This window comes from Mytilus edulis, chromosome 3, assembly GCF_963676685.1.
Source record: "Mytilus edulis chromosome 3, xbMytEdul2.2, whole genome shotgun sequence".
NCBI lineage: Eukaryota > Metazoa > Mollusca > Bivalvia > Mytilida > Mytilidae > Mytilus > Mytilus edulis.
Window position 1 is genome coordinate 12,130,786 of NC_092346.1, and position 25,736 is coordinate 12,156,521.

Consider the following 25,736-nt stretch of genomic DNA (forward strand, 5'->3'; position numbering starts at 1 on the left):
TTTACTTTTCTACATTGGCTAGAGGTATATGCATAGGGAGGGTTGAGATATAATAAACACGTTTAACCCCGTTTAATGTTGCGCCTGTCGCAATTTAGGAGCCTTTGGCCTCTGCTAGTCTTGTATTATTTTTAATTTTAGTTTCTTGTGTACAATTCGGAGTTTAGTATGCCGTCCATTATTACTGTACTAGTATATATATTTTAAGGGGCCAGCTGAAGGACGCCTACGGTTGCGGGAGTTTCTCGCTACATTGAAGACCCATTGGTGGCCTTCGGCTGTTGTCTGCTCTATGGTCGGGTTGTTGTCGCTTTGACACATTCCCCATTTCCTAGCTTTTCTCAATTTTAATTGATAACAAATATTTCTGACTAGAAGTTAGAACATTCAATCGATAACAAATATTTCTGACTAGAACATCAATTGATAACAAAGGTTTGACTAGGGAATAAAAATTGTCATGAATATGTGACAAGGGTGAATAAGTAAAAACATGTAAAATTAAACAGTTTTGCAATGAGTAAAATGCTACTCCAAACCCCAATATTATTCTATGTATTTCCACTTAAAGGAAAAATGCACATTACTCAAGAATATAGTCCAATAACTTTGAAAAGATATCAATCTGTTTAATCTGCTTCTAATTGCTCTCATCTGTTGCTGCATGACGATCTAGGGAAACCCCATTCTACTTTCTGTTCTAGTGAGCAACGAAATTGCAGTTTCCATGATTTGGGAAAAGGATAAAACCAGAGACGTCCAAAAAGGTCATTAACACAGATCACTAGATCTTCATGCAACCAGAGATTGGAGCAATTAGAAGACCTAAGTTTAACTAGATTGGAAAGACATGTTCATTTAGCTTAAAATGCCACAGAAACAGTAATAGTAAATCATGGTCTACAAATATAAAAATAAAAAATTGAAGAACATGTCCATGGGACACGGATGAATGTAGGACAGAAAGTCACAGGACAAAAAGTCACAGACAAAAAGTCATGGACAAAAAGTAACAGGACAAAAAGTCACAGGACAAAAAGTCATTTTTTCTGATTATTTTCTTTGAATAAAAAACGCTTATTTTTACCAAAATATTTTTGTATTTTTCTTTAACTATTGTATAAAAAAACAACTTTGTAAACAAAATTTATCAAAAAAATATCAAAGATGATCAAATAATTGTTAAAAAAACAAAATATCAAAGTGGCTTGGCACTTAAATGGCTTCATGGTGCCAAGAAATCTTTCTTTTGCATGATTAAAATTAAATAAATCTTCATTTTGCAAGTATAATGACACATTCCCTAAACTTTAATATAAATATATGTATTAAAAAGTAAATATTTCAAGATATTTCTCTTATATATTCAAACAATTGTCAACAGATTATTTGTGACTTTTTGTCCTGTGACTTTTTGTCCTACCAAATTTGTGACTTTATGTCCTGTGACTTTTTGTCCTGTGACTTTATGTCCGTTTACCGACACGGATGACCCCGCCTGGCATCAAATCCATCCAATTTCTATGATCATCTCAAAGTGAAACCATGCTACTTCCCCCCATTTCTGTGAACGTCATATATAGTCGTCGGCCAAGTTCTGCAATTTTTAACCGGATTTTTGTGACAAAAATGTCGGTTATTGATTTGGGGATGTACGGCGGGCAGTCGGGCGGGCTGGCGGCAATCAAATGTTGTCAGTGCTTTAACTCATGAACCGTTCAATTAAAGCTTTTAAAATTTTAATATGTTGTTACTGACAACTAAATGAAGGTCAAGTTCAATAATGGCGATTTTGACTTTTACCGTTCAGGAGTTATGGTTCTTGAAAGATTGAAAAATGAAGTTTCCAGTCGTGTCCGTGCATTAACGCATGAACTGTTCTACCAAAGCTTCCCAAATTTTAATATGTTGTTACTGATGACAAAATGGAGGTCAAGTTTAATAATGACGATTTTGACTTTAACCGTTCAGGAGTTATGGTTCTTGAAAGATTGAAAAATGGTGTTTCCAGTCGTGTCCGTGCATTTTCTCATGAACCATTCAACCAAAGCTTTTGAAATTTTTATATGTTGTTACTGATGGCAAAATAGAGGTCAAGATCAATAATGACGATTTTGACTTTTACCGTTCAGGAGTTATGGTTCTTGAAAGATTGTAAAATGGCGTTTCCATTCACGTTGTTGCATTTACTCATGAACCATTCAATCTAAGCTTTTCAAATTTTAATATGTTGATACTGATGACAAAATGGAGGTCAAATTTGATATTGACGATTTTCACTTTCACCATTCATCAGTAATGGTTCTTGTGATATTGCCAGGACACAAATAAATATTAATAAATCCGGTTTGCTGTCGTTGTGACGGCCTCTTGTTTACATTATTAAGGGCCATAATTCTTAGAACAGTAATTGACTCACTGTCCAAATTCGAATTCTGCCTGCGAGTTGTGGTTCTTAGCATTGTGTAACAGTTTCATAAAATTTGGATGAGGTAAACTTAAATATCATCCATTCTTTGTGACTTTTGTAAAATAATTAAAATGTTTTTCAATATATAATGATTTATGTTGCTTTTAATAATAAACATTACCAAATGATATAAAAATGTAAAATATAAATTGCAGAAGACACCCGAGCTACTCGAAATTGACAAAGCAAAGTATAATGTTAAAGTACCATCATATAATGTCAAAGTACCATCGTATAATGTCAAAGTACCATCATATAATGTCAAAGTACCATCGTATAATGTCAAAGTACCATCGTATAATGTCAAAGTACCATCGTATAATGTCAAAGTACCATCATATAATGTCAAAGTACCATCATATAATGTCATAGTACCATCGTATAATGTCAAAGTATCATCATATAATGTCAAAGTACCATCGTATAATGTCAAAGTACCATCGTATAATGTCAAAGTACCATCATATAATGAAAGTTTTTAACATAAGGCAGTTACGGCGTTCCATATAAGCCCGTTCAAAGCCAGTCGCCTCCAATCCAGTGGTTGTCGTAGGTTGTAAAACGTTATAATTTGTTTCGTTTTTATTGAAGTATAATATGGATGTTAATTGCCTTTGTTGAACTGTTTTGTATTTTTTTTTATATCGGTGTCTTTTATACATTACTATGAGTGTAGTGTTTTTCATAAATAAATATCGTTTATTTAATTAAATGTGATTATTTTCTGTTTTGGTATTTTGTCCTTCATGGACATAGTTGTCTAATCGACTGTCATTCAACGCTTTAATAAAGTCGTTAAAAGTGTCTTTATTAAGAGTTTAGGAAAAGATTAAAGAATAACATAGCTAACTCATTTTTTACAAGAGAAATCCGTTAAAGGTTGAATTGAACAGGATGAGTATCTTTTTTTCTGAACATCGGAGGTTTTATTTATGTAATAAACAGTAGTTAGCCTGTGAAAAGAAACCATATAATACACGTAGAAAATGATATATGTTTATTTTTAAGTTCTTTTGATCATCATTGAAGACTTTTGGAGAGCTTTATAATAGCCCCTCCATGCCTTGTATTTTATTCCTCCTAAAGAAGAGCTATTGGAGTATTTCCCATTCAAACTAGACCTCCAACAGCTATTATACCACCACGCGCCTTTAATGTTACTATAATCTGCACAGTTAGAACTAGACTTATCGTTATCACGATCGTAAGTGGAGAAAGGCATATTATTATGATACGTCATACTATCACCTGAAATAAAAAAAAATAGAAGAATTTTAGTAATTTTTATTTATAAAACAAACAAATTTTATTAACAGAACACTCTTGTATCAATTTAATTAGTGTTCCTGAGAGGAAATATCCTACCAAAAAAACAACTTTAAATACCTTCGCTATCTTCATTAATGAAGGAAGAGATTTGAACCTTAATGTTGAAGTTACGTGCTATTGCAATTCCTTGTTTAAGTTAGAAGGTATTGGATCGGTAGTTGCTCAGTGCATGTTTTGTATTATGTTATTTTTTATACACGGTCTTGAAATGCAAACGGGGTACGATCATACGCTCGTCAACGTCGCCAGGTCATACGATACAGTTTTGATTCCATATTTAAATTTGCATATAGGCTACCTTTTTTTACAGATTAAATCAAATATGTAATAAAAAGTATACCTTCATGTGCTACTTTTTGAGTAAAATGAGGAATACATTTTATATATTTGCTCAAAATTCTGATTTGTGGACGAATTTTTCATTTCGAGAGAAATACAAAACTTTTTTAGTTTTACAAGACAAAAACAAACTGTGTTTTGTTAAATAATTTGTAAATTTTGTTTTATATAAATGTCCTTTAAATTTGTTCATTTACGAATGTTGAAAAAAACGTCATTTGTTGTTGTATATTTATCAAATTAAAAAAATGCACTATTTACGTTTTCATGAAAATTGGCACAAATGGCGTTTTAAAAAAGAGGGGTCCATGAATTCGTTTTCAAATTAGATAAGTTTGAATGATCAAAATCAGTCAAAAACTGAATCTTTTCCCGATAAGTCATAGTTTGACGTCGCAAAAGTAACAAGTTACGTTAGCAACGTCATTACCTCCCCTGCTATTGTATCGTATGCCCTTAAACCAAACACATTGTGTGCCTAGCGTAACGAATTGATGGGTCGTATATTTTTTGGTGTTTCCTTTGCTTTGTGTCTTTTTTATACTGAAAGGAGTAGGGTATTTGCGATTGATGTTTGTTGTTCTCTCAATGTCTGTGGAATTTCTAATATCCAATTTATGAAAGTTAATAAAACGAATTTCCATTATGGTGTATCAGGTTCAACCCACCATTTTTTTCTTGAAAAGGCAGGAAAATGGCCATTGTTATATTATAATTCGTTTCTGTGTGTGTTACATTTTCATGTTGTGTTTCTGTTGTGTCGTAGTTCTCATCTTATACATGTTATATTTAATGCGTTTCCCGCAGTTTTAGTTTGTAACCCGGATTTGTTTTTGTATCAATCGATTTATGAATATCGAACAGCGGAATACTACTGTTGCCTTTATGTATGTTTAACATTGTTGAAGGCAATGTTAATGTACTGTTGTAGACGGGTATACTAGTTAAAAACATGTAATCTCTGATTAATTTGTGGATCATATGGTTGTTACGATCGTAAGTGCTCGTGTTGAGAGGACAATCATTATGTCATCTGACTCCACACCTTTAAACTGAAAGATGCAGATACATTGAAATTTTAACAAAGGAAAACTCTGATTAAAAGAGATACAACATGCAACTATCGATCTCAATTTCATATTACTCATCGATTATCTAATTTTTAATAATATTTCATTACAATTAAATCATCATTATCAGAAACGGTATTTTACAGCGAACGAAACATTGTGATTTTGTGTAATTTCCGAAGTGTATTTTTATCATGGGAGCAGATTTCTGAAATTGGTGGACCAGCGCTCCATGAGCGAATGATATATATCTTGTTTTTATACGCAGATCAATGGGATTGATGTAAAGCAGTAACGAGATAACTTGTCAAAAGTGATAGGACAAAGTCACAAAATGGTAGGGAGAGGGAAGAATAAAGGGATTAACACGATTAGGCCAATGACTGCATTTAACAATACACGACATTAAGTATTGTATGAAAGACCTTGGGATAGAATATATAAAACAATTTAAAAAAAAGAAAAATAAAAGTCAAAATTATACAACAAAAACGAGAAACATTTATAACAGACACAAAAGAACGATTACCACTCAGTCTGGTTCACAGACATTCATAGAAGAAAATTGTAGGTTAGACCTGAGATTAAATACTAGTTAAACCTTTTAATTGACAGTTGTTTTCATAGTTTCTGTTAGCGTGATAAAATTGGGTGAGAAACTCTAATAGACACATTTTTGTTATGTCGGGGCCTCTTATTATCGACTATAAGGTATGTGTTTTAACGCATTTTTGAAGGCTGTCTGGTCGGCTTTAATAAATATCTTACATCCACTTCATTTGATCTTTGGTGGTAATGTGTCTCGTTGGCAAAAATACCCCACCTCTTTATTTTTATATTAATTTGTTAAAGTGAGAATAATTGAGATCCAGTAGCCAAAACTGTTTAAATGGTTACAATTTAGAGACATGATTTGCTATAGCAGCTATGGATGGGTTGGACGTTTTTATAGTTTGTTATATCCACTCCAGCAGGTTCTAAATTGGCCGTCACACGTCAAATCAATTTCTGATGTATACAAGACTACACAAAGGCTGTACCATGTAAACTGTGAATAGGCGAGACTAGGTCCAATGGGGATGGCTGTGTTTAATATAAACACATTTCCTAGTAAACTGTTATCACCCACATTCAGGTTGAAAACATAACAGTGTGTTTATGCAGTGTACTAAAACAATAATAGAACACACCCGCTAACTCGCAGGCATTTAGATCGTAATTGAAAAGTATGTAAACTGTTTTAAGATACAATTTTGTAAAAGATTTTATGACTGGAAAATTCCATGAAAGGTATCAAAGATAATATGTACATGTACTCAGGGACAGGTCTATTTTTCTAGCCCGCCTTCATTGTTCAAAAGTCCGTTATTTTTTGTTTTCTGTTTTTCTGCATACTTGGATCATACATATAATGAAAAATGGAATGTACTTGCTATTTACTTTCAATTCCAAAATTACTAACCACGGTGGTCACTGATATTTTATAAAGAGAACATAACTAATTTATGAAAATTTTGTGTAATTTTAAAACAGTACTAAACATAAGTCTTGTCTATGGTTTAATTCACATTGCGATAAGACGTGTCACGGTACTTGTCTATCCCAAATTCATGTATTTGGTTTTGATGTTATATATATATGTTATATTTGTTTTTCTCGTGGGATTTTGTCTATATGTGTTACATTTTAGTGTTATGTCGTTGTTCTCCTCTTATATTTAATGCGTTTCCCTCGGTTTTAGTTTGTTATCCCGATTTTGTTTTTTGTCCATGGATTTATGAGTTTTGAACAGCGGTATACTACTGTTGCCTTTATTTAATAGTCCGTCCGATCGGAAACAAAATTCGGACGCCTTTTTTTGTTTTCCCCCCTAAATAACCATAAGCGAGGATGACAAATAAATGTGACTATAGGACACAGAGGAATGATGATTCATTTACTGTGGGAAGCAACATACAAAACGAGGTCTTCTAATTTATTAGTGTAGATAGATGTTCAAAATATTTACCGGCATTTCCTGAATAGCCACTAATAGTCAGTGTGTATTTGGTGGATTGATCACCGACTTTAAAACTTTTAAAGACAGCATATTTCTTTTCACCATCCCAGTCTTCCAGGTCAATCCTCAGTTGATGGTTTTTTCGTGATGTCAGCATTGCGATATACTTATTCCCTGAAATTTATCGATTAAAATCCTAGAAAAATATATCAATACGAATATAAAAGTTTTACACCATTACAATCAGCTGTCAAATGGACTGAAATTAGTTTTTCTAAAATGTTTATTTAGCCTTTTTATATTGACTTTAAATGTGTTTTAGTTACATTGTAGTGTTGTGTCGTTGTTCTCCTCTTATATTTATGCGTTTCCCTCAGTTTTAGTTTGTTACCCCGATTTTGTTTTTTGTCCATGGATTTATGAGTTTGAACAGCGGTATACTACTGTTGCTTATTTTTAAACTGATGAAAATAAATGATCGGGCTTACCTAACCAAAATTCCTCATTAAGGTCACCAAATCCTGTTTCATAATCTTGCCAATTTCTGTAGAACTCTGTGACTCCATTGAACCGCTTTTGGATGACCTTTAACATTTACAGAATGGAATAAACTGATAAAATATAAACAGTCGCAAAAACGGTATTCCTCGAAAGGAGTTATAAAAGTTAAAACATATTAGTTTTGAGTTACATCATAACATACATTTTTAATGTTGTCAAAAAGACCGCCAGTAGTTCCAAAACACAGAAAATATAACACCAATCAAAATTGGTAATGACGTCAGTACATTTTACATCACAATTCTATTTTTGTTATGCAGGTTTTCCAGAACAACTACATATGAACCATGAACTACATAAAGACATAGAGCTGTCAGAGAATCACATTTAATGTCTTATAGTTAGGCAGCGTGTTATAAAATGATTTAACAAAGACCAAAGACGTACTTTCCTTGTAGGAATTAAAGTCTAGTAAAGTATTAATCAGTATGGATTGGGACATAAAGTTATCTGATGACCAAATGCCCCAAGCATGTTCTGAAATGGTCGTGACAAACTGGAAAATACAAGCTATGTTCTTGACTTTACATTATGGACGAAACCAAATATGTGTCTGCTCTACAGGAGAACATGTCATGTTGACCGAACTCAATATATTGATTATGGATAGGCATATTGACTATATTGTGGGGTTTTAAATGTTAGTGAGCGTTCAGTCCTCAATATAAACAACATAGGAGTTAGCACAACAGCACACAACAATAACTAACTATCAAAATTAAGTTAAAAAAAGTATTGATTCTCTTGAATTGCACTCCTTAAATTTGACGTAGAATTTACAATTTCCGATATAAATATGTTACACTAGATGCATTTGTTGTCGAGTAGCTAGATCTAGTTGCAAGTAACGAAAATCTAGTTTCGAGGTACGAAATTTGATTTGTGTGAAAATGGGGGAAACTTTTTCAATTTTGTGGTGTTAATGTATGACCGTAAGAATCTTTCTGAAATTCACAGAAATTGTATCATAATTGAAAAGTATATCATCATCAAGATTACTTTTATCAAAACTGTTTTTAAAATCGATGGGTTCTAGCTGTTTCAATGGAATCTGGTTATACTATTTGAGAATGAATTTAAATAATAAATTGTTTTTATTTTTATAAGAATTTGACAGTTTTGTCTTGTACATGTATGTATACAATTATAACATCGTTTTATAGACATTAATAATGGCATTTTTTTCTTCTTTTTAGAATGGTTTGTGCACACTGGGGTTCAATGTCTTCTTCCTAATAGTCATACATTGCTGCATGACTGCATGTTTCTATTTTGTCTCGTCCGAATGGTTTATTCATTAACAATAAGGCCATATTTTATACGTACCGTCCAGCCTCCTGTCTCACATCTTACTTTAAATGTATGTGAATTGTCGGGTGAAATATGATGAACACCAGTATACCAATTCATATCTGAACAATCACGGACGTTTTCTTAAAATACAAATTTTTGCATAGTGTGTTTATCAACTGCTGATGAATATGAAGTAAGAGAACGATATCATCTTTTCAATTTCATAAATTAGAAATTTTTCTAAATTTACCGTCATTAGAAGTGCTAAAATATATTTATTTTTTTCTCTCACAAAAGTCATCAGTATTACACAAACCAAACAGTCGAAAACAGAACAGATATTAAATGATATATTACTCTCATTAAGCAAGTATTATTGTACATGAGTTTCTTGAATGACACTATAAATGTGCAGGAGAGTTGCTATATTTGTATTGTTGATTTATAGGGTTTTAACGTCTTAATTGCTGATTTCTAATATCGTGTTTTAAGAACCTCTTATGAGAAATATTGTTATGAAGTTGACATTCCTTGCACAACTTCATCTTTTATTTGTCATTTTAAACATTTTTCTTACTTCTTATAGAATAAAAATTGTCAAACACAAATTAAAAAGTATACTATACATGGAGAGTTTTATAATTAAAATTAAACATTGAATACAAATTGGAAATATTTTGCCAAAACAGCTGAACTTGCTATAGATTCAGTTTAATATGCCGATATTTACCACTGAAAATTTTCCGTATTTTTTTCTGCTCTTTGATCCATTTAAATCCGATGTGAAATGCCCATATCAGACTTGTTTAAAGTTTGTCTTATTATTTTATGTTAAAGTATTCATGGATTTCGTTAACCGTACAAAGAGCTAAACAACTTGTATTGGTAAGGACAGCTTTTATTGTTTATTTCTAGTGACATGGTTATGTTTTATTTAGATGCAATGTGTCTGACTCAACCAGGTTTAAGCATGTTATCTTTGATAATTGTCTTAATCTAAAGACATGTATTTTTGTCATCAGCTTTATACTTCATCTTTTATTCATGCAAAAAATCTAAACCCGTTTCATTTTACTCATAATTACCTGGGAAAATATCATGAAATCTTTTGAGTTTTTCTTTCATCATATCCATATCTAATGTAAAATAAATGAATGCTTGGCATATGGATATACGTAATATTAACATATAACAACAATCACAATGCTTTTTATAAAGATAATTGAAACCATCTCTTTTAACAGCAAAACAATTCTCTCTTAATATTTGTTATTCTATTTTTGAGAGCTATTTAAGATTTTTTCCAGACACACATCTGCATGGGGAGATTATTGAAAAAAAACCATCAATTACAAGTTCGAAAATGTTTTAAACGGTGAACATTTCCTGATAGTTTTAATTTATAATTGTAAATGTGTTTTATGTAGGATTTTGACATTCAAAAGCTGTAAAGATAAAACATTTCATTTCTATTCATTAAATTAAGATACTTTTATTATGAATGTCATGAATTGATCTTTGTGAAAGATTTTCTTGTAATTTCAAGTTTTGAGTTTTATCTTATTGAAACATAGTTAATCTCGTAATCTAAGCCTTTGCCATAGTATTTTGCCATAGTGTTGCAATATAATGAGAGTTTGTGATGGTTATGAATATATAAATAAGAAGATGCGATGTGATTGCTAATGCCACAATTCTTCACAATGACCAAATGACACATCCATATAAACCACCTTGCCTTAACAAACTTACCATCAATCATTTTCGTTTCCAATTGTGTAAAGTTCATTGATACTGCTTTAATGAGATCTGCGACTTTATGATTTTTCCAATCTTCCATATCCGTTTTCAGATCAGTAAAATTTGTAATAACTTCCTTAGATATTTTGGAGGTCTGATCTCTATAAATACGCAGTATTTCAGATACCTGATTATCGTATTCAATCTTTGACTTCTGCAAATATCCACTCTGTTCGTTCATAGATTGAATCATAGAATTTTGGCATGCCTGAACATTTTCACTTTGGTTCTCTGATAATACTGAAAACCTATTGTTATACTCTAAATACAGCTCTGCTAGTTTTTGGTCATATCTGGTATGCGATTCTTCCAGCTTCGACGAATATTCATTCATTGATTGTATCAGAGTATTTTGCCATGCGTGAACATTTTCCATGAACTTGGTAACATTTTCACTTTGGTTCTCTGATAAATCTGAAAATCGGTTGTCATACTCTGAATGCATCTCTGATAATTTTCGGTCATATCTGGTATGTGATTTCTCAAGCTTCGACGAATATTCGTTAAGCATACCGTTTTTTAGTTCGAATAATTTTTTGTTAACCATGTCTTCCATTTTCTCAGTAAAAGTAGAAACAATATTATCATCAATGTAATCCTTCAGTTGAGTATTTAAAGCAGACACGTCTAGGTCAGCAACAAGAGGCGCTTTCAAATTATTTGATATGAGAGGCATCCTAACGGTATCACACTCTGAACTGTTGCACGATTTTGCAAAAATCGGAACGGGACTTATCAAAACAACTAGCACTAATATAACGAAGGCCGGCTTCATATTTAATAGCTGATAGCTGATGAACATAAACTATAAACTATAAAATAGAAGTGTAAGTCGCTCCTTGTGAAAAATCTCTAATTGGTATTACACATACTTAGGAAACAATATAAAGATGGCAATTATGATTTAATGAAATTTAATTGACTAATTGGCATAGTTTCTCCCTGTTCCTTGTCGTAAACATCAAGTGCTGGATACGCAATAAGACACCCTAAGTATTAAGTGTTGAATATACATGAAAATACAACACAAGTGAAGACCTTTTATATCAAAATAGAATAAGACGAAAACATTTATGTATACTTCAACCAATACTGACTTATGGATAATTATTTATTTTTGCAATAATAATACTATTTGCATCAGTTTTGTCATATGACGGTACCTGGGCAGAACGGATGACAGGAAGAAAAAAAAAACCCTGGTTAAAGAGCACACTCAAATTTTTTCTAGGGGTTCGAGTTTCTAGTTTTTAGTTATTGTATATATTTTTTTAGCTTTATTAACGCATTTGACTTTTTTCATTTTCCTTTAATTTATCGTCTCTCTCCCTTTGTTACATATTTTACGTATCTCTGTAATTATACATTCTGTTAATGTGTTATTGTATAATATATGTTAAATTTGTGTATTCTTGTCTTTTAATGTTTGCTAATATGTTTGGTCTATATGTCATTATGTGGCTCTTAGTTACATGTTTGAATGTTTTTAATACATCAAGATTATAACACAATGCTGACTGCTGTATTTTTAACATGTTTACCTATCATGTCTAAGTGTTTGTTCACGCATCGTTGTCAATATAAAGGATGCGACTGTAAAACAGGTGAAAATTGGAAAACAACACATTTAATAATTTCTTGCGTCCGAAGCGCTTTTCTGGATTTACCTTCTTTATGAACGCTCAAAGCCTTTATTTGAAATTAAAGTATAAGTACCGAAAATCGTTGAATATTATGTAAAAAATACCTAAAATAAATAGCCAAATTCATCTAAAGCCAATTTTGCCTGAGGGAGTTGAAACCTTAGTTTCATAATAATTTAAAAATTTATAAACGGACAATTTTTAGTAAAGTTTGATAAATCATGTCAGTACCGAAGCACTAACTACTCAGCTGATGATACCCTTAGGGACTGATAGTCCACCGGCAGAGGTATCGATCCCGTGATGTAAAAATTGGAAAACAACACGTTTAATAATTTATTGCGTCCGAGGCGCTTTTCTAGATTTACCTTCATCAGGAACGCTCAAAGCCAAACATTTGAAATCCGAAGATGTATAAGTACCAAAAGGTTCATCTAGCTATAAAACCAGGTTCAATCCAGCATTTTCTACGTAAAAATGCCTGTACCAAGTCTGGAATATGACAGTTATCAATTCGTTAGATTTTGCCATTTGATTAGGGACTTTCCGTTTGAACTTTCCTCGGAGTTCAGTGTTTTTGTGATATTTTTTTGGGACCGAGCATCGTAAATAAGATGCAAAAGGCGTCTGGCGTAAAAAAGTTTTTGCCTGGTATCTATCATGAGTTTTTTTGGTATTTTTTTGGTGGGCCTTGAATTGGGTATAATGCCATTTAAGACATATTATTTTCAAGACGTATATTTGACGTTTGGCGTATCCCGATCATATAATTAATTTTATGAATAGATAGAACTAATCTTCATTTATATGTCATGAAAAGGTTTGGTCACTTTTCTTGAATTTTGAACCAGGACGTCCTGCAAATCGATATCAAGATTCCCGTGTGCATGTTTAACTTCTGTTTAATAATGATTACTTATATATGACTAGACACAATTTCTTTGCATGATTCGTTTTATTTTTTCTCAGAAATAAACATCAAGGATTTCTGAAATTTAGAATCAATCGTCAAAATTCGAATGGTGTATCGGATCACATTGTTTTGACTGAAGGAACTTAGTTTTAGTAAAGTAACAAAATTCAAAAATAATCTGTTAAATGAATGGTTTGGCGTCGACATTGCAAATTTCAGTCAGGAAGTAACCCATTTATTTGCATTTGAAAATACGAGCTTCAAAGTTATTGTGAAACTGCCTATACAAAAGGTGGCGTGAATCAGATGTGGATAATAAAAAAATCCAAAGATCTTTTAGAGTACTTACAATCTAACTCTCTTTCATCTTGCAATAGTATTAAAACATTTGACTCTTCTACACTTTACACAAGTATTCCACATTCCAAACTAAAAGACAAATTGAAAGAATTGGTATGGCTTTGTTTCATTAAAAAGAATGGCCACCGTAGATTCAAGTATCTTGTCTTAGGGAGGGATAAATCTTTCTTTGTAAAGGATCACTCTGATTCAAACAAAAATTCTCTGAAACTGATATTATCAAGATGCTTGATTTTTTTTTTTATTGACAACATATTTTTTACGTTCGGAGGACGTGTTTTTCAACAGACTGTCGGCATTCCAATGGAAACCAATTGTGCCCCTCTTCTTGCCGACTTGTTTCTTTATTAATATGAGGCTGACTTCATACAGGAACTTCTTAGGAAGAAAGATAAGAAGTTAGCAATATCCTTTAACTCTAATTTCCGCTATATAGATAAGGTTCTTTCACTAAATAATTCAAAATTTGGTTGGGCCACACCAATTTGATCCCTTGTTCGACGGACCCGCCCGCACCTATTTTTTACAAAACAGAATTTTTTTATTTTTTTTATATTCCCGCTTCCCGCATCCGGAATTGTAATCATGTCCATTTCCCGCACCATTTTTTTGTAAATATTATAAAAAGATATTAACATTTGTTAAATTTATCACAGTCTAACCTGTATATATATAACGATTTTAAACATAAAAGCACCCCACAACACTGTGTAAATATCTGTGAGAATATTTGTTTCAGCATGAAACCTGGAGTGCTCCGATAAAAAGTTATAACAGCGGGTATTTCCGTGAAGAACAAAAAATTGGTTTCTTTCCCCCTTACTTATATTCCCTATCAAGAAATGATCGTTGTTAGAATAAAGTACAAAGAACTTCTGAAGGATTTGCCTCCAACTGCAATTATATTGTATGCCGGCGAAACAAAACTATCCATAGCCGCTGCATGTTTATGCACCTGTCCTGATTGATTCAGGAGCATGTCGTTCAGCAGTGATCGTTTGTTGATGTTGTTCATTGGTATTTTCCCGTTTGGATATATAAATTAGATCGTTGGTTTTCCTGTTCGAATTGTGTACGCTAATAATTTTGGGGTCCTTTATAGCTTGCTGTTTGGTCTGTATCAAAGCCCTGTGTAAAAGGCCGTACTTTGACCCGTGTTTGTTATCTAGTTGAGAACAACCCTCCCTCAGACAAGGGGTCATTTTACTGATGTAGAAAAGAAAATAGAAATACCAAGGATTTGTATAGTTCTTCTATACAAAAGCTTTAAACACTTAGAATTTTGTACTCAAAAAGAGGAGAGTTACATCATATTTTAAACAAATTTTTCTTAAAGAGGGGTCCACTTATTTTGAATAATATTAAACTGTTAAAGTAAATGTGTTAACATAGTTAAAGTCCAGGAATATTACTAAATTCTTGGACATGTTTTGACCATTTAATACCAGATAGATATATAGTTCTATGAGAAAATATGAGCCCTTTTGTACAAACAAATATATTATAACTTATATTGATCCCTCATAAAACATGTAAAAGGGATATTTATAACATTAAGGGGTTGCCCCCAAACTGATTATGATTTGGATGGAGAATTGTCTCATTGTCAGTTACACATACATAGACCAGATTTAATTATTTCTTGGTGAACAGGGAAAAATACTTCAGAAATTAAAGAAATGTCAAAGTACAAGTGATAAATCAAGTTTTAATATTGTCAAAACCTATTATTTTATGTTTACAAAAAAAAATTATAATCGCTCGCCTTTACTTTTCAAGCTTCGCCTCAAAAATTTGCAAATTAAATATTTTTTTATTAAAATTTTCAAATCGCTCGCTCGCCCCAAATTTTGGAGTCCAAAAATCCGTAGAACAAGAAATTAAATTGGTGTGGCCTTACTATGTAGAACGCATCTATCCCATCGAACTAGAGATACAACAGATACAGTTAAGTCGGCCTCATATCTTGAATTTTCTAAGTAGCAACATTCAAGTAGCACCTGCATACGGGGTATTTATCTCCCAATTGGTGCGATATTCCCGTGCTTGCACTTCCTATAATGATTTTCTTGATAGAGGGTTGCAGCTGCTCACAAGGAAGCTATTAAACCAAGAGTTCCAAATGGTGAAGTTGAAATCATCCCTTTGTAAAATTTACGGACGCCATCAAGAGTAGGTTGACCGTTATAGATTAACCGTTTCACAAATGATATCGGATATGTTCCTTACGTCGTAACTACAATCCCATTCCCTTTGATTAATGTGACCGACCGAATTAGACTATTTACAGGATTTGTAATAACATGAGCAACACGACGGGATCAGGATCTGCTTACCCTATGTGGAGCAGGATCTGCTTACCCTTCCGGAGCACCTGAGATCACCCCTAGTTTTTGGTGGGGTTCCTGTTGCTTATTTTTTAGTTTTCTATGTTGTGTCAAGTGTACTCTTGTTTGTCTGTTTGTCTTTTACATTTTAGGCATGGCGTTGTCAGTTTATTTTCGATTTATGAGTTTGACTGTCCCTCTGGTATCTGTCGTCCCTCTTTTAAGTAAAAATCTCTTGAAAATCATATGAACCATATTAATTGCATTATTTAATCAACCTTGAAATCTTATGATGCCCAAGATAGCAAATATCACATTCATGTCATTTTTTACTTGAATAAGACTGATTTCATTGATGTGTTGAATTTGTTTATCAGAGGTTTGCATGTACTTCTGTTGTCAGTATCAGAGCCAAACTGGATTAAAGCTATTCCATGCTTTAAACAAACGATAATCAACGTTTATCATTTGAAACTTTTGTATATAATGTTTTTGTATAAATTTTCCTTCTTGGTATTATAATCATTATGGGCTGATATAACAAACAACCAATTCCGTTTGAAGTTTTAAATCATAGACTCGTTTTAAAAAGATGGTCCTTCAAATTAAAGTAAGCTCGCCTATGGAACGCCTATGGAACGCCAAAACTGTCTTGTTATGACCATTTTTCATTATATGATGTACATTTACCTTTATATGATGTGCACTTGTCATTATATGATGCGCACTTACCTTTATATGATGTGCACTTGGACTTATATGATGTGCAAACACCTTTATATGACGTGCAAATATGCTTATATTATGTGCAAGTATCTTTATATGATGTCCAAACATCTTTATATGATGTGCAACTACACTTATATGATGTGCATACATACTTATATGATGTGCATACATGCTTATATGATGTGCATACATACTTATATGATGTGCTAATGTACTTATACGATGTGAAAATGTACATATATGATGTGCAAATGTACTTATATGATGTGCAAATGTCCTTATATGATGTGCAAATATCCTTATACGATGTGCATTTTCCCTTATATTATGTGCAAACATCTTTAAATGATGTGGTTGTGTCATTATATTATGTGCTTGTAATCTTATATCATGTGATTCGGTTAACTTCATTATATGATGTCGAAACGTCATTATATGATGTACTTTCATCGTCGTTATGGTCAATGAACATGATTACGATTAGAATGATTACTGTCTACGTCATAACTGATTCCGATCTGCTTCTGCAGAATTGATATAAACCCGGATCAAATCTGAGGTTATTTAAAAAGAGGAAAACCTTGACATGTTTGTTCCTCGATTTTCAAGATGAAAAAAATCACACCAAATATTGATGGAAAATTGTCAAATTATGAATTTTTATCGATGGGTCTACAATAATGAATATACGGGATCTACAATGTCAATAATGAGCATACAGTTAACTTATTACGTTTTAGAAATAAATCTTTAATCTTTTAAGCGAAAGTGCATTTTTAAGATAAAGTGAGACAGTAAAATTGAGAATGGAAATGGGGAATGTGCCAAAGAGACAACAACCCGACCATAGAGCAGACAACAGCAGAAGGTCACCAACAGGTCTTCAATGCAACGAGAATTCTCGCACCCGGAGGCGTTCTTCAGCTGGCCCCTAAACAAAGTGCATTTTAACAAAAATTAAAGTTTCAAACATTTCGGCGGAAGATAAAGATCAATTAATGCAGGAACTAGTTGAAGTATTTCCCGGCAGCGGCGAAAATAAAATAAAACAAACTGTGTGGCTCTTGTTTATAGCTTGCTGTTCGGTTTGAGTAAAAGCTCCGTGTTGAAGGCCGTAGTTAAACCTATAATTGTTTACTTTTTACACATTATGACTTAGATGTAGAGTTGTCTCATTGGCACTCATATCATATCTTCCTATTTCTATTCATTTCAAAAGACACCAATGAACTCAAAGTCAATTTCAAAAATATTTTATAACGATAGCTACAATATTATCCTCTCTTGCATATAGAATTATACCGGTATGGATGATTGGTTGATTAATTTGTTGATTGATTGCTTTTTAACGCCACTTTTAACACTATCATGCTAATTCGTGTTTCTTCGTAATAAAAATTAACCAATAGATAATCAAGATAATTAAAATACACACTATAGCTCAGATTTAAATAACAAGGTTAATTAAATTTAAGGGAAAAAAAAACCTCACAAAATTTCTATAATATGAATACATAATATAGGCTAACACCTAAATAATGAAAAATTTAAAACATTTACTTGAAATGTTTTTATATAAGGTAATCTGGCGCAATACCCGCAAGGGTAGTCGCCATTAAATTCTATTTAGTAGTAGTAGTGGTGGTGAGTTTATATTGATGGAGGAAGCCGAAGTCCCCGGAAAGAAACACCGACTTTCGGTACGAAAAACTAATAATTCTATTCAATTGTGATTGGAGTCGAGCTTACCTGCCACGTGTGGGATTCGAACTCACAACCTACATTTAAGTGTTGACATGCTAGACACTTGGACCCCTCGGCCACCGAGCCCCGCCCCCCCCCCCCCCCCAAAAAAAAAAGGAATGAAAGGAGATATGGGATGACCTTCAACTCGTTGCATGACATTTGCTTGCATCTTTTTATTTTTATTCATGCATTTATTGCACACTTACATGATTATGAATGTATGCTTGACGTCCAGCGGAAAATTGATAAATAAAAGACTATGTGGTATGATTGCCTATGAGACAACTCTCGACAAGACACCAAATGACACAGAAATTAACAACTATAGGTCACCGTACGGCCTTCAACAATGAGCAAAGCCCATACCGCATAATCAGCTATAAAAGGCCCCGAAATGACAAATGTTAAACAATTCAAACGAGAAAACTAACGGCATAATTTATGTACAAAAAATGAACGAAATTACCGGTATGTAACACATCAACAGACGACCACTGAATTACAGGCTCCTGACTTGGGACAGGTGCATATTCGTACGAGAACATATTAATGTGAAATGAATATTAACCCTGTTTTGTATTAGACCGGCACCCTGAGTCGGATTTTTAACATGCTACTTCGCAGAAATCCATTTCACCTTACGGTGTTACCCGGACAGATTATTCTGATTCCGAGCCGAACAAGTCTTTGATTTTACTCCTTGATTTAGCAGGGAAGCAGCAAATACCAATTTTAAATTCTTTGCTTTTGAACCGGCCGGAATTCAAACCTACGACCATCAACACTAGAGGCTAACATGCTACCATGAAAGCACCGCCACTAGACAGTTATCCGTAAAATAAAAGGAAAGCCGTTCAGATATACAACTGCGTAAACAGGGCTAACATACTGACCATTGATTTTTTTGGGGTGATTGCAGGGGAAATGGGGGCATGCTTTTTTTTTGTAAATGTTTGATTCCAAGTTTATTGAAAGATATTTTATCTTTTTCAGGAGGGAATCAAAATAATTGTTTCCATTGAAAATGAGAGAAAAAATAAAACAATAATGAAATTAAGAAAAAAACTATATTATTTTTAAAAAAGAGTTTTTTCATTAAAGTCTAAAAATATGTTTGTCCTGGAACAAGGAAGTACACGTCCTCATGCCCACACTTCATGTTTACATCACGTTGACCGTGAGGGCATTCCGATGTATTGTCGCAACAGAGATTTGACTTTCGATTTTGACTGGTACATGTAATTGATCGTATAAAAACGCAGACATAATCGAGTGCAAAATAACATTATTTGTCGCTTCAAGTAATACTCATAAAAACATTTTTTTAGAACATATAATTATATGAAAATGTTGTGTCGTTAGAAATGTATTTATACATTTGTAAGTAATATATATATGCACACGTACAGAACAATTGTGTTATCGCATGCGGAAATAATATCTCCAGAACGTTTATGCTGGGAAAATGAATGCCTACATAAATCCAAACTATTAGAAAATCCGAATTATTACAGAAGAGTTTTCACTATGCACTTGCACTGCACTATTATTAGAATAGTAGAATAGCATTTGGATCAAAATTATGTATACATGTAACTGTTATATACAAATATTAATTTAATATATAACAACAAACCAGAGTATACTGATTTGTATCACTACAATATAATTGTGAATACGGTGAGGTTGAATTCCCTGTTGTTTATTCATCATCCAAGCACGAACTTGTCTCAAAAAAAAATATATCTCTGTAAGTTAACCTCACTTTCAGGTATTGAGATGTGATTTTCTTTAAGACAAGTGCTTCTGATCATCCACGAGAACTTGCGGTCATCTGATGTTCAGTACTTCAGTCCTTTGATACAGTTTGTTCTAGTAAATATTACATCAGCCAATGAAATTCGGCCTTCACATTTTTGAAGGTGTATATAAATCCGACAAAACCGAGAATCCCAATGGTCTTTAAACAGAAAATAGAATGGAGCGTTTTCAGATCCGCGTAAGCATAGCTTGGACACACAATATCTGTAATTTAATTAGATTTGTGTCTGAATGAACATAAACACACTGTATTTATTTTTTGTTTACTGAGGCCTGGTGGTCCCTGGCAGATAGAGAGTTGTGTTTTTAATTTTTCTAAGTATAATTTTGGGCCATTTTGGCTCTTATGAGTTTTATTGCTTTATTTCATATTATCTTGATACTTATTTATCGAGAAACCTTGTCTTAGCAAAATAGTTTTCTCGTTTGAATTGTTTTACATTGTCATCATGGGGCCTATTATACTGACTATGCGGTATGGGCTTTGCTCATTATTGAGGGACTTACGGTTACCTAGCAGTTAATTTCTGTGTCATTTTGGTCTCTTGTGGAGAGTTGTCTCATTGGCAATCATATCACATCTTCTTTTTTTATATTATAAAAACAGATTTAAAAATAAGTAAATTATAATTATTGTCATTTTCAATTTTCACCATTGGTGGTGGGGACGGGATAGGAAAGATGGGAATTCCTCTAATAATTTTTTAACGTGAAATAGGGGGAAAACACAATAATTCCAAAGACATATACTTTACACTCCCCCCCTAAAAAACCCACCAGAGAACAATTACACACACCTTTTTCAATACATTTGTTCGTAATAACAAAAAAAACCGCATTAAATTCCGTTTGCATTATATTAGTTTGAAATAGCACGTCAATAGTGGATCTAAAACTTCAAGTGTGGAAGTTGTTTGCGACTTGGAATTTAATTTGGATATGCCGGTTATGGTCTCATTGATATTTATCACACCTTCATTTAATATTACTAGCTTCAGATTAAACATACTATGCTGGAAGAAATTATTTGTTGAAAAAATAAGGATTTAGATTTTAACAGCTTTATACAGGTCTGAATTTTAATTTATTCATTATTCAATATCTGACGCATCATAGGTTTGTGACACATTACCTTTTATATTGTCCAATATCCGAAATCTAAATATATTGCTAGATTCAACATATCAAAGAACCCTAAGAATTGCTTGTTTTAAGTGCCGTTTTGGCCCCTTATTTCTAAAAAGTTTTCGTCTGGCAACAAAGTATTTACGGACAACGAACACATCGCAAAAACAATATACTGCGTCAAATCTATAAATATAAACAATTGAATACCACCATTTTATTTAAAAAAAAAAATCAAAATTAAAGGCTCCCTAAATTTCTTCCTATCCCCTCTTTCTGGGGGTTGCAAATGATCGGTCCATTATATTGGTCATTACCCATTTTTGTGTCTTTCTTCAGAAAAGTGATATATAAAGACAAACTTCCACAGCTAAAATGATCAGCAAAGCAAACTTTACAAAACAATGAACATACTGGAAATTCATGTACTTAGTTCTTTAAAAAAAAAACAAACGCTAACGCCAGATATAAAGATATTGCCAAATATAAGCCTAGTACAATGAGCATAGAGCATGGCATAAATGAATCATTTCTTTAATTTAATAACTTTAGTTAACTGTATGCCCGTTATTGCAGACCTGGTAGATTCATTATTGTAGACCCATTGTCTAAACTTTGCAATTCACAATTTTCCAATAATATCTGGTGTGATTTTTTCATCTTAAATCGAGGAACAAACATGTCAAGGTTTTTTTTATTTTTTACATCTCAACCATTTTCCAAACGATAGCTACAGATTTGATCCGGGTTTATATTAATTCTGCAGAAGCAGATCGGAATCAGTTATGACGTAGACAGTAATCATTCTAATCGTAATCATGTTCATTGACCATAACGACGATGAAAGCACATCATATAATGACGTTTCGACATAATATAATGAAGTTAACCGAACCACGATATAAGATTACAAGCACATAATATAATGACACAACCACATCATATCAAGATGTTTGCACATAATATAAGGGAAAATGCACATCATATAAGGATGTTTGCACATCATATAAGTACATTTGCACATAATATAACTAAGTATATGTGCACATCATATAAGGATATTTGCACATCATATAAGAATGTTTGCACTTCATATAAGTATGTTTGCACATCATATAAGAACATTTGCACATCATTTAAGTATTTATGAACATCATATAAGTATTTATGAACATCATATAAGTATATTTGCACATCATATAGGGATGTTTAGACATCATATATAGATATTTGCACATAATATAAGCATATTTGCAGGTCATATAAAGGTGTTTGCACATCATATAATGACAAGTGCACATCATGTAAAGGTAAATGCACATAATACAATGACAAGTGCACATCATATAAAGGTAAATACACATCATATAATGAAAATGGTCATAACAAGACAGTTTTGGCGTTCCATACTCGCCTGTCTTTCTATGTATGAGGTCGTCTGTCCATCCGTCGTCCCATACATTTGTTTTTGTAAATTTTCGTTGTTGATTAAAATCAAAAATCCCGTCAATTTTGAATCACCTTATATCTTATAAATAAAAAGATGTGGTATGAGTGCCAATGAGACAACTCTTCCATCCAAGTCCCAATATATAAAATATTAACAATGATAGAGCTTCAACGCGGAGCCTTGGCCACAAAATGTAAAACAATTCAAACAAAAAAAACCAGCTGTCTTGTATATTTAAAAAACACATATAAACTACACCAACAACGTGTCATAAGAGTTAAACTACAAATAACTCTGTGATTATTTACCACCTATTGGAAAAAAATAGTAGTAATTATGTTATGCTCAAAGTTTTGATTGCACTGCGTTAAATAAAATGTTCAAAATCACAAGTGATCAAATTAGAAATAGACAAGCACAATTATTACCATCAATTATCCTTACAAAAACACATACCCTCAAAAGAACTTTAAATTTAAAAAAGTTTGTAGCTAATTCAAATTTTGACTTCAACAACGTTTAGAAAACAAAATATCAATAATTTAATCTAGGTGTACGTAGGTGAGGTTTAAGAATTTGTGTCATATGTTCTGGCTCCTTTGTTTTTTGCCTACAATACAGGATAACATATTTTCCCTTATAACACCAAGTCTTCTATTAAAACAGCGAACTTAATGTTTATTTTGTCTCTTGTTATTGAAAGTCTTCATCATATGCCAGTGCAATCGTTAAAATTGCCTATGTTTGAAACATTTTGCAGTCATGATACCTTTTGAATCTTATCACTATTGACAAAATTGCTATTATGACACAGGAAATGAGTATTGTCTGATCTTTGTAATTTAAATCGTAAGTCTTTAATCCTAGGATTCTTTCACTGATTTCTGCATCATTGAGAAGCAATGAAAATCACACTTTCTATCAAAATGAAGGTATTTTATTATTTTGAATAGTAATCAGAAACTTGTCATATTGCTTTTGTATTTTACTTTTATTCAGAAAGAAAGTGTAGAAGATGAGATTTATTTTATTGATGAAGTCAAACAAAAGCCGTCGTGGGGAAATCTTATCCGTGAAAATTGTATAATAGATCAACGTTTATAGTGGACCGGCGACGGTTGAAAAAGTTGCGACAAACATTTTTCTAAAGCTGAATAATCGATAGACAATTTAAGACATTAAACGTCCATGATGTTTTAAGGATGTACTCAGGTGATCTAAGGTAAAATTAAATAATTCAAGAATTCAAAATTGATACTTTAAGCTAAAAGAGTATTGGTTGAGGATCAAAATAAGCTAAATATATTGATAGGTCATGGAGCTCCTCTTCGAGATATTTGTTTTATAAAAGATGGCGGGAAAAGACAGACTCTGACTTTTACCTTATATCTGCATTGGTATTATTCAGGAATCAAAAGAAAGAAAATCAAGAATCTGTTTAAATTTTGTCAAATGACTTTTTATGAGCTATCAAGTCTTATGTTAAAAAATAAATAGGTGTTATGGGCAAAATATTTAACCTTGTTTCAAAAGGAAAAATACCAATGAGTCCGAACATTTGACACTTATTCCAAAACCTCACTTAAGTACATCCTTAAAGTAATTTAAATTTCTAAAATTGACCACTCCGCCGTTCCATTATTAGATTAGAGCTGAAAAGGAGACACATACATTACTTCGTAAACTGGAAAGCTCAATATCGTATTTGTTTACATGGAAAATATAGAATATATTTCTGAAAGAACTATATATTATCACAATTTTGGTTAAAAAGACACGTATTTTTGCTAGATCGTGGCCAAATTTTACAAAAGTGTTAAAAACAAATTGTTTTACAAATCAAACTGAGTAGTGTTACTCGATTGATAAACATTATTAGTATACCTTACCTTATAGAGTAGTAATTTCATTGGTTAAAATGAAATCACGTGTCACAGATTAATTTTATTTGTTTCTTTTCTCAAAAAATTTGCATGAGCATTGAATAACCTTTACAATTGAAGCATCCATTGAACAACCCTATTATTCCCCGGTGAAAAACTTCGACAAATTGAAGCCTCCATCGATCGAAAATCTTTATTATTTAGCGGTGAATAACCATCGTTGTACCTCAATTATTACAGTCTTACTCCCTTTAAAGTATGACGTTATTTTACGCGTACGTCAGATAAACAGAAACAAATATGACAACGAGCAGGTAAGAAGTCCATCAAGTGACGAATAAACTCGACCTATGAGGTTGAATGACACTCTGGTATCTTGCACTCTCTTTTGTGGTACATACGCAAAATGTGAGGAGACACAAACTGTTTTTCGTACATAAGAGTTTATCAATCTGTTACACTATTTCACTTTTAATTGTACTTTGTACGTCCGATATAATCAAACAGTTATTACCCATTGAGTCGGTGGAGCCCTTGGAGATAACCCTTACTCTGTTTGACAATTTTGAATACACAAATCCTCAGCGGGCCATAATTGTATAGGATTGCGTTTCCAAAGTACAGTGCTGCGCTTAAAATCAAATCAGGAATATATCATCCAACGGAAAGGATTAAAAACCCCGGTCTTATTACTTACATGTTATAGGTATAATAATAAAGATTCAGATATATTTGAGCAACCCTAGAATTAAAAATTCGAAATCCAGCGAAAAATATGACTAACAGTTTCGGATTGACAAAAGCTGTGTTACTAATAAAACAATCAAGAAGCCTATAAGGCTATAAGTCATGTGATGTAATCATTATTTAGATAAATG

General features: G+C 32.5%; 1 protein-coding gene across 1 annotated transcript; it reads right to left on the reverse strand.

Moving 5' to 3' along the window:
* Positions 1-3,452: 3,452 nt before the first annotated feature.
* On the reverse strand, positions 3,453-11,719 carry LOC139515827 (uncharacterized). Its single transcript, XM_071305539.1, has 6 exons — positions 10,814-11,719; positions 10,147-10,197; positions 9,095-9,201; positions 7,696-7,792; positions 7,217-7,381; positions 3,453-3,718 (listed from the first exon to the last, which is right to left on the reverse strand). Exons 1-6 carry the CDS (start codon positions 11,661-11,663, stop codon positions 3,474-3,476), a joined length of 1,515 nt encoding a protein of 504 aa, XP_071161640.1. The 5' UTR covers positions 11,664-11,719; the 3' UTR covers positions 3,453-3,473.
* Positions 11,720-25,736: the final 14,017 nt, after the last annotated feature.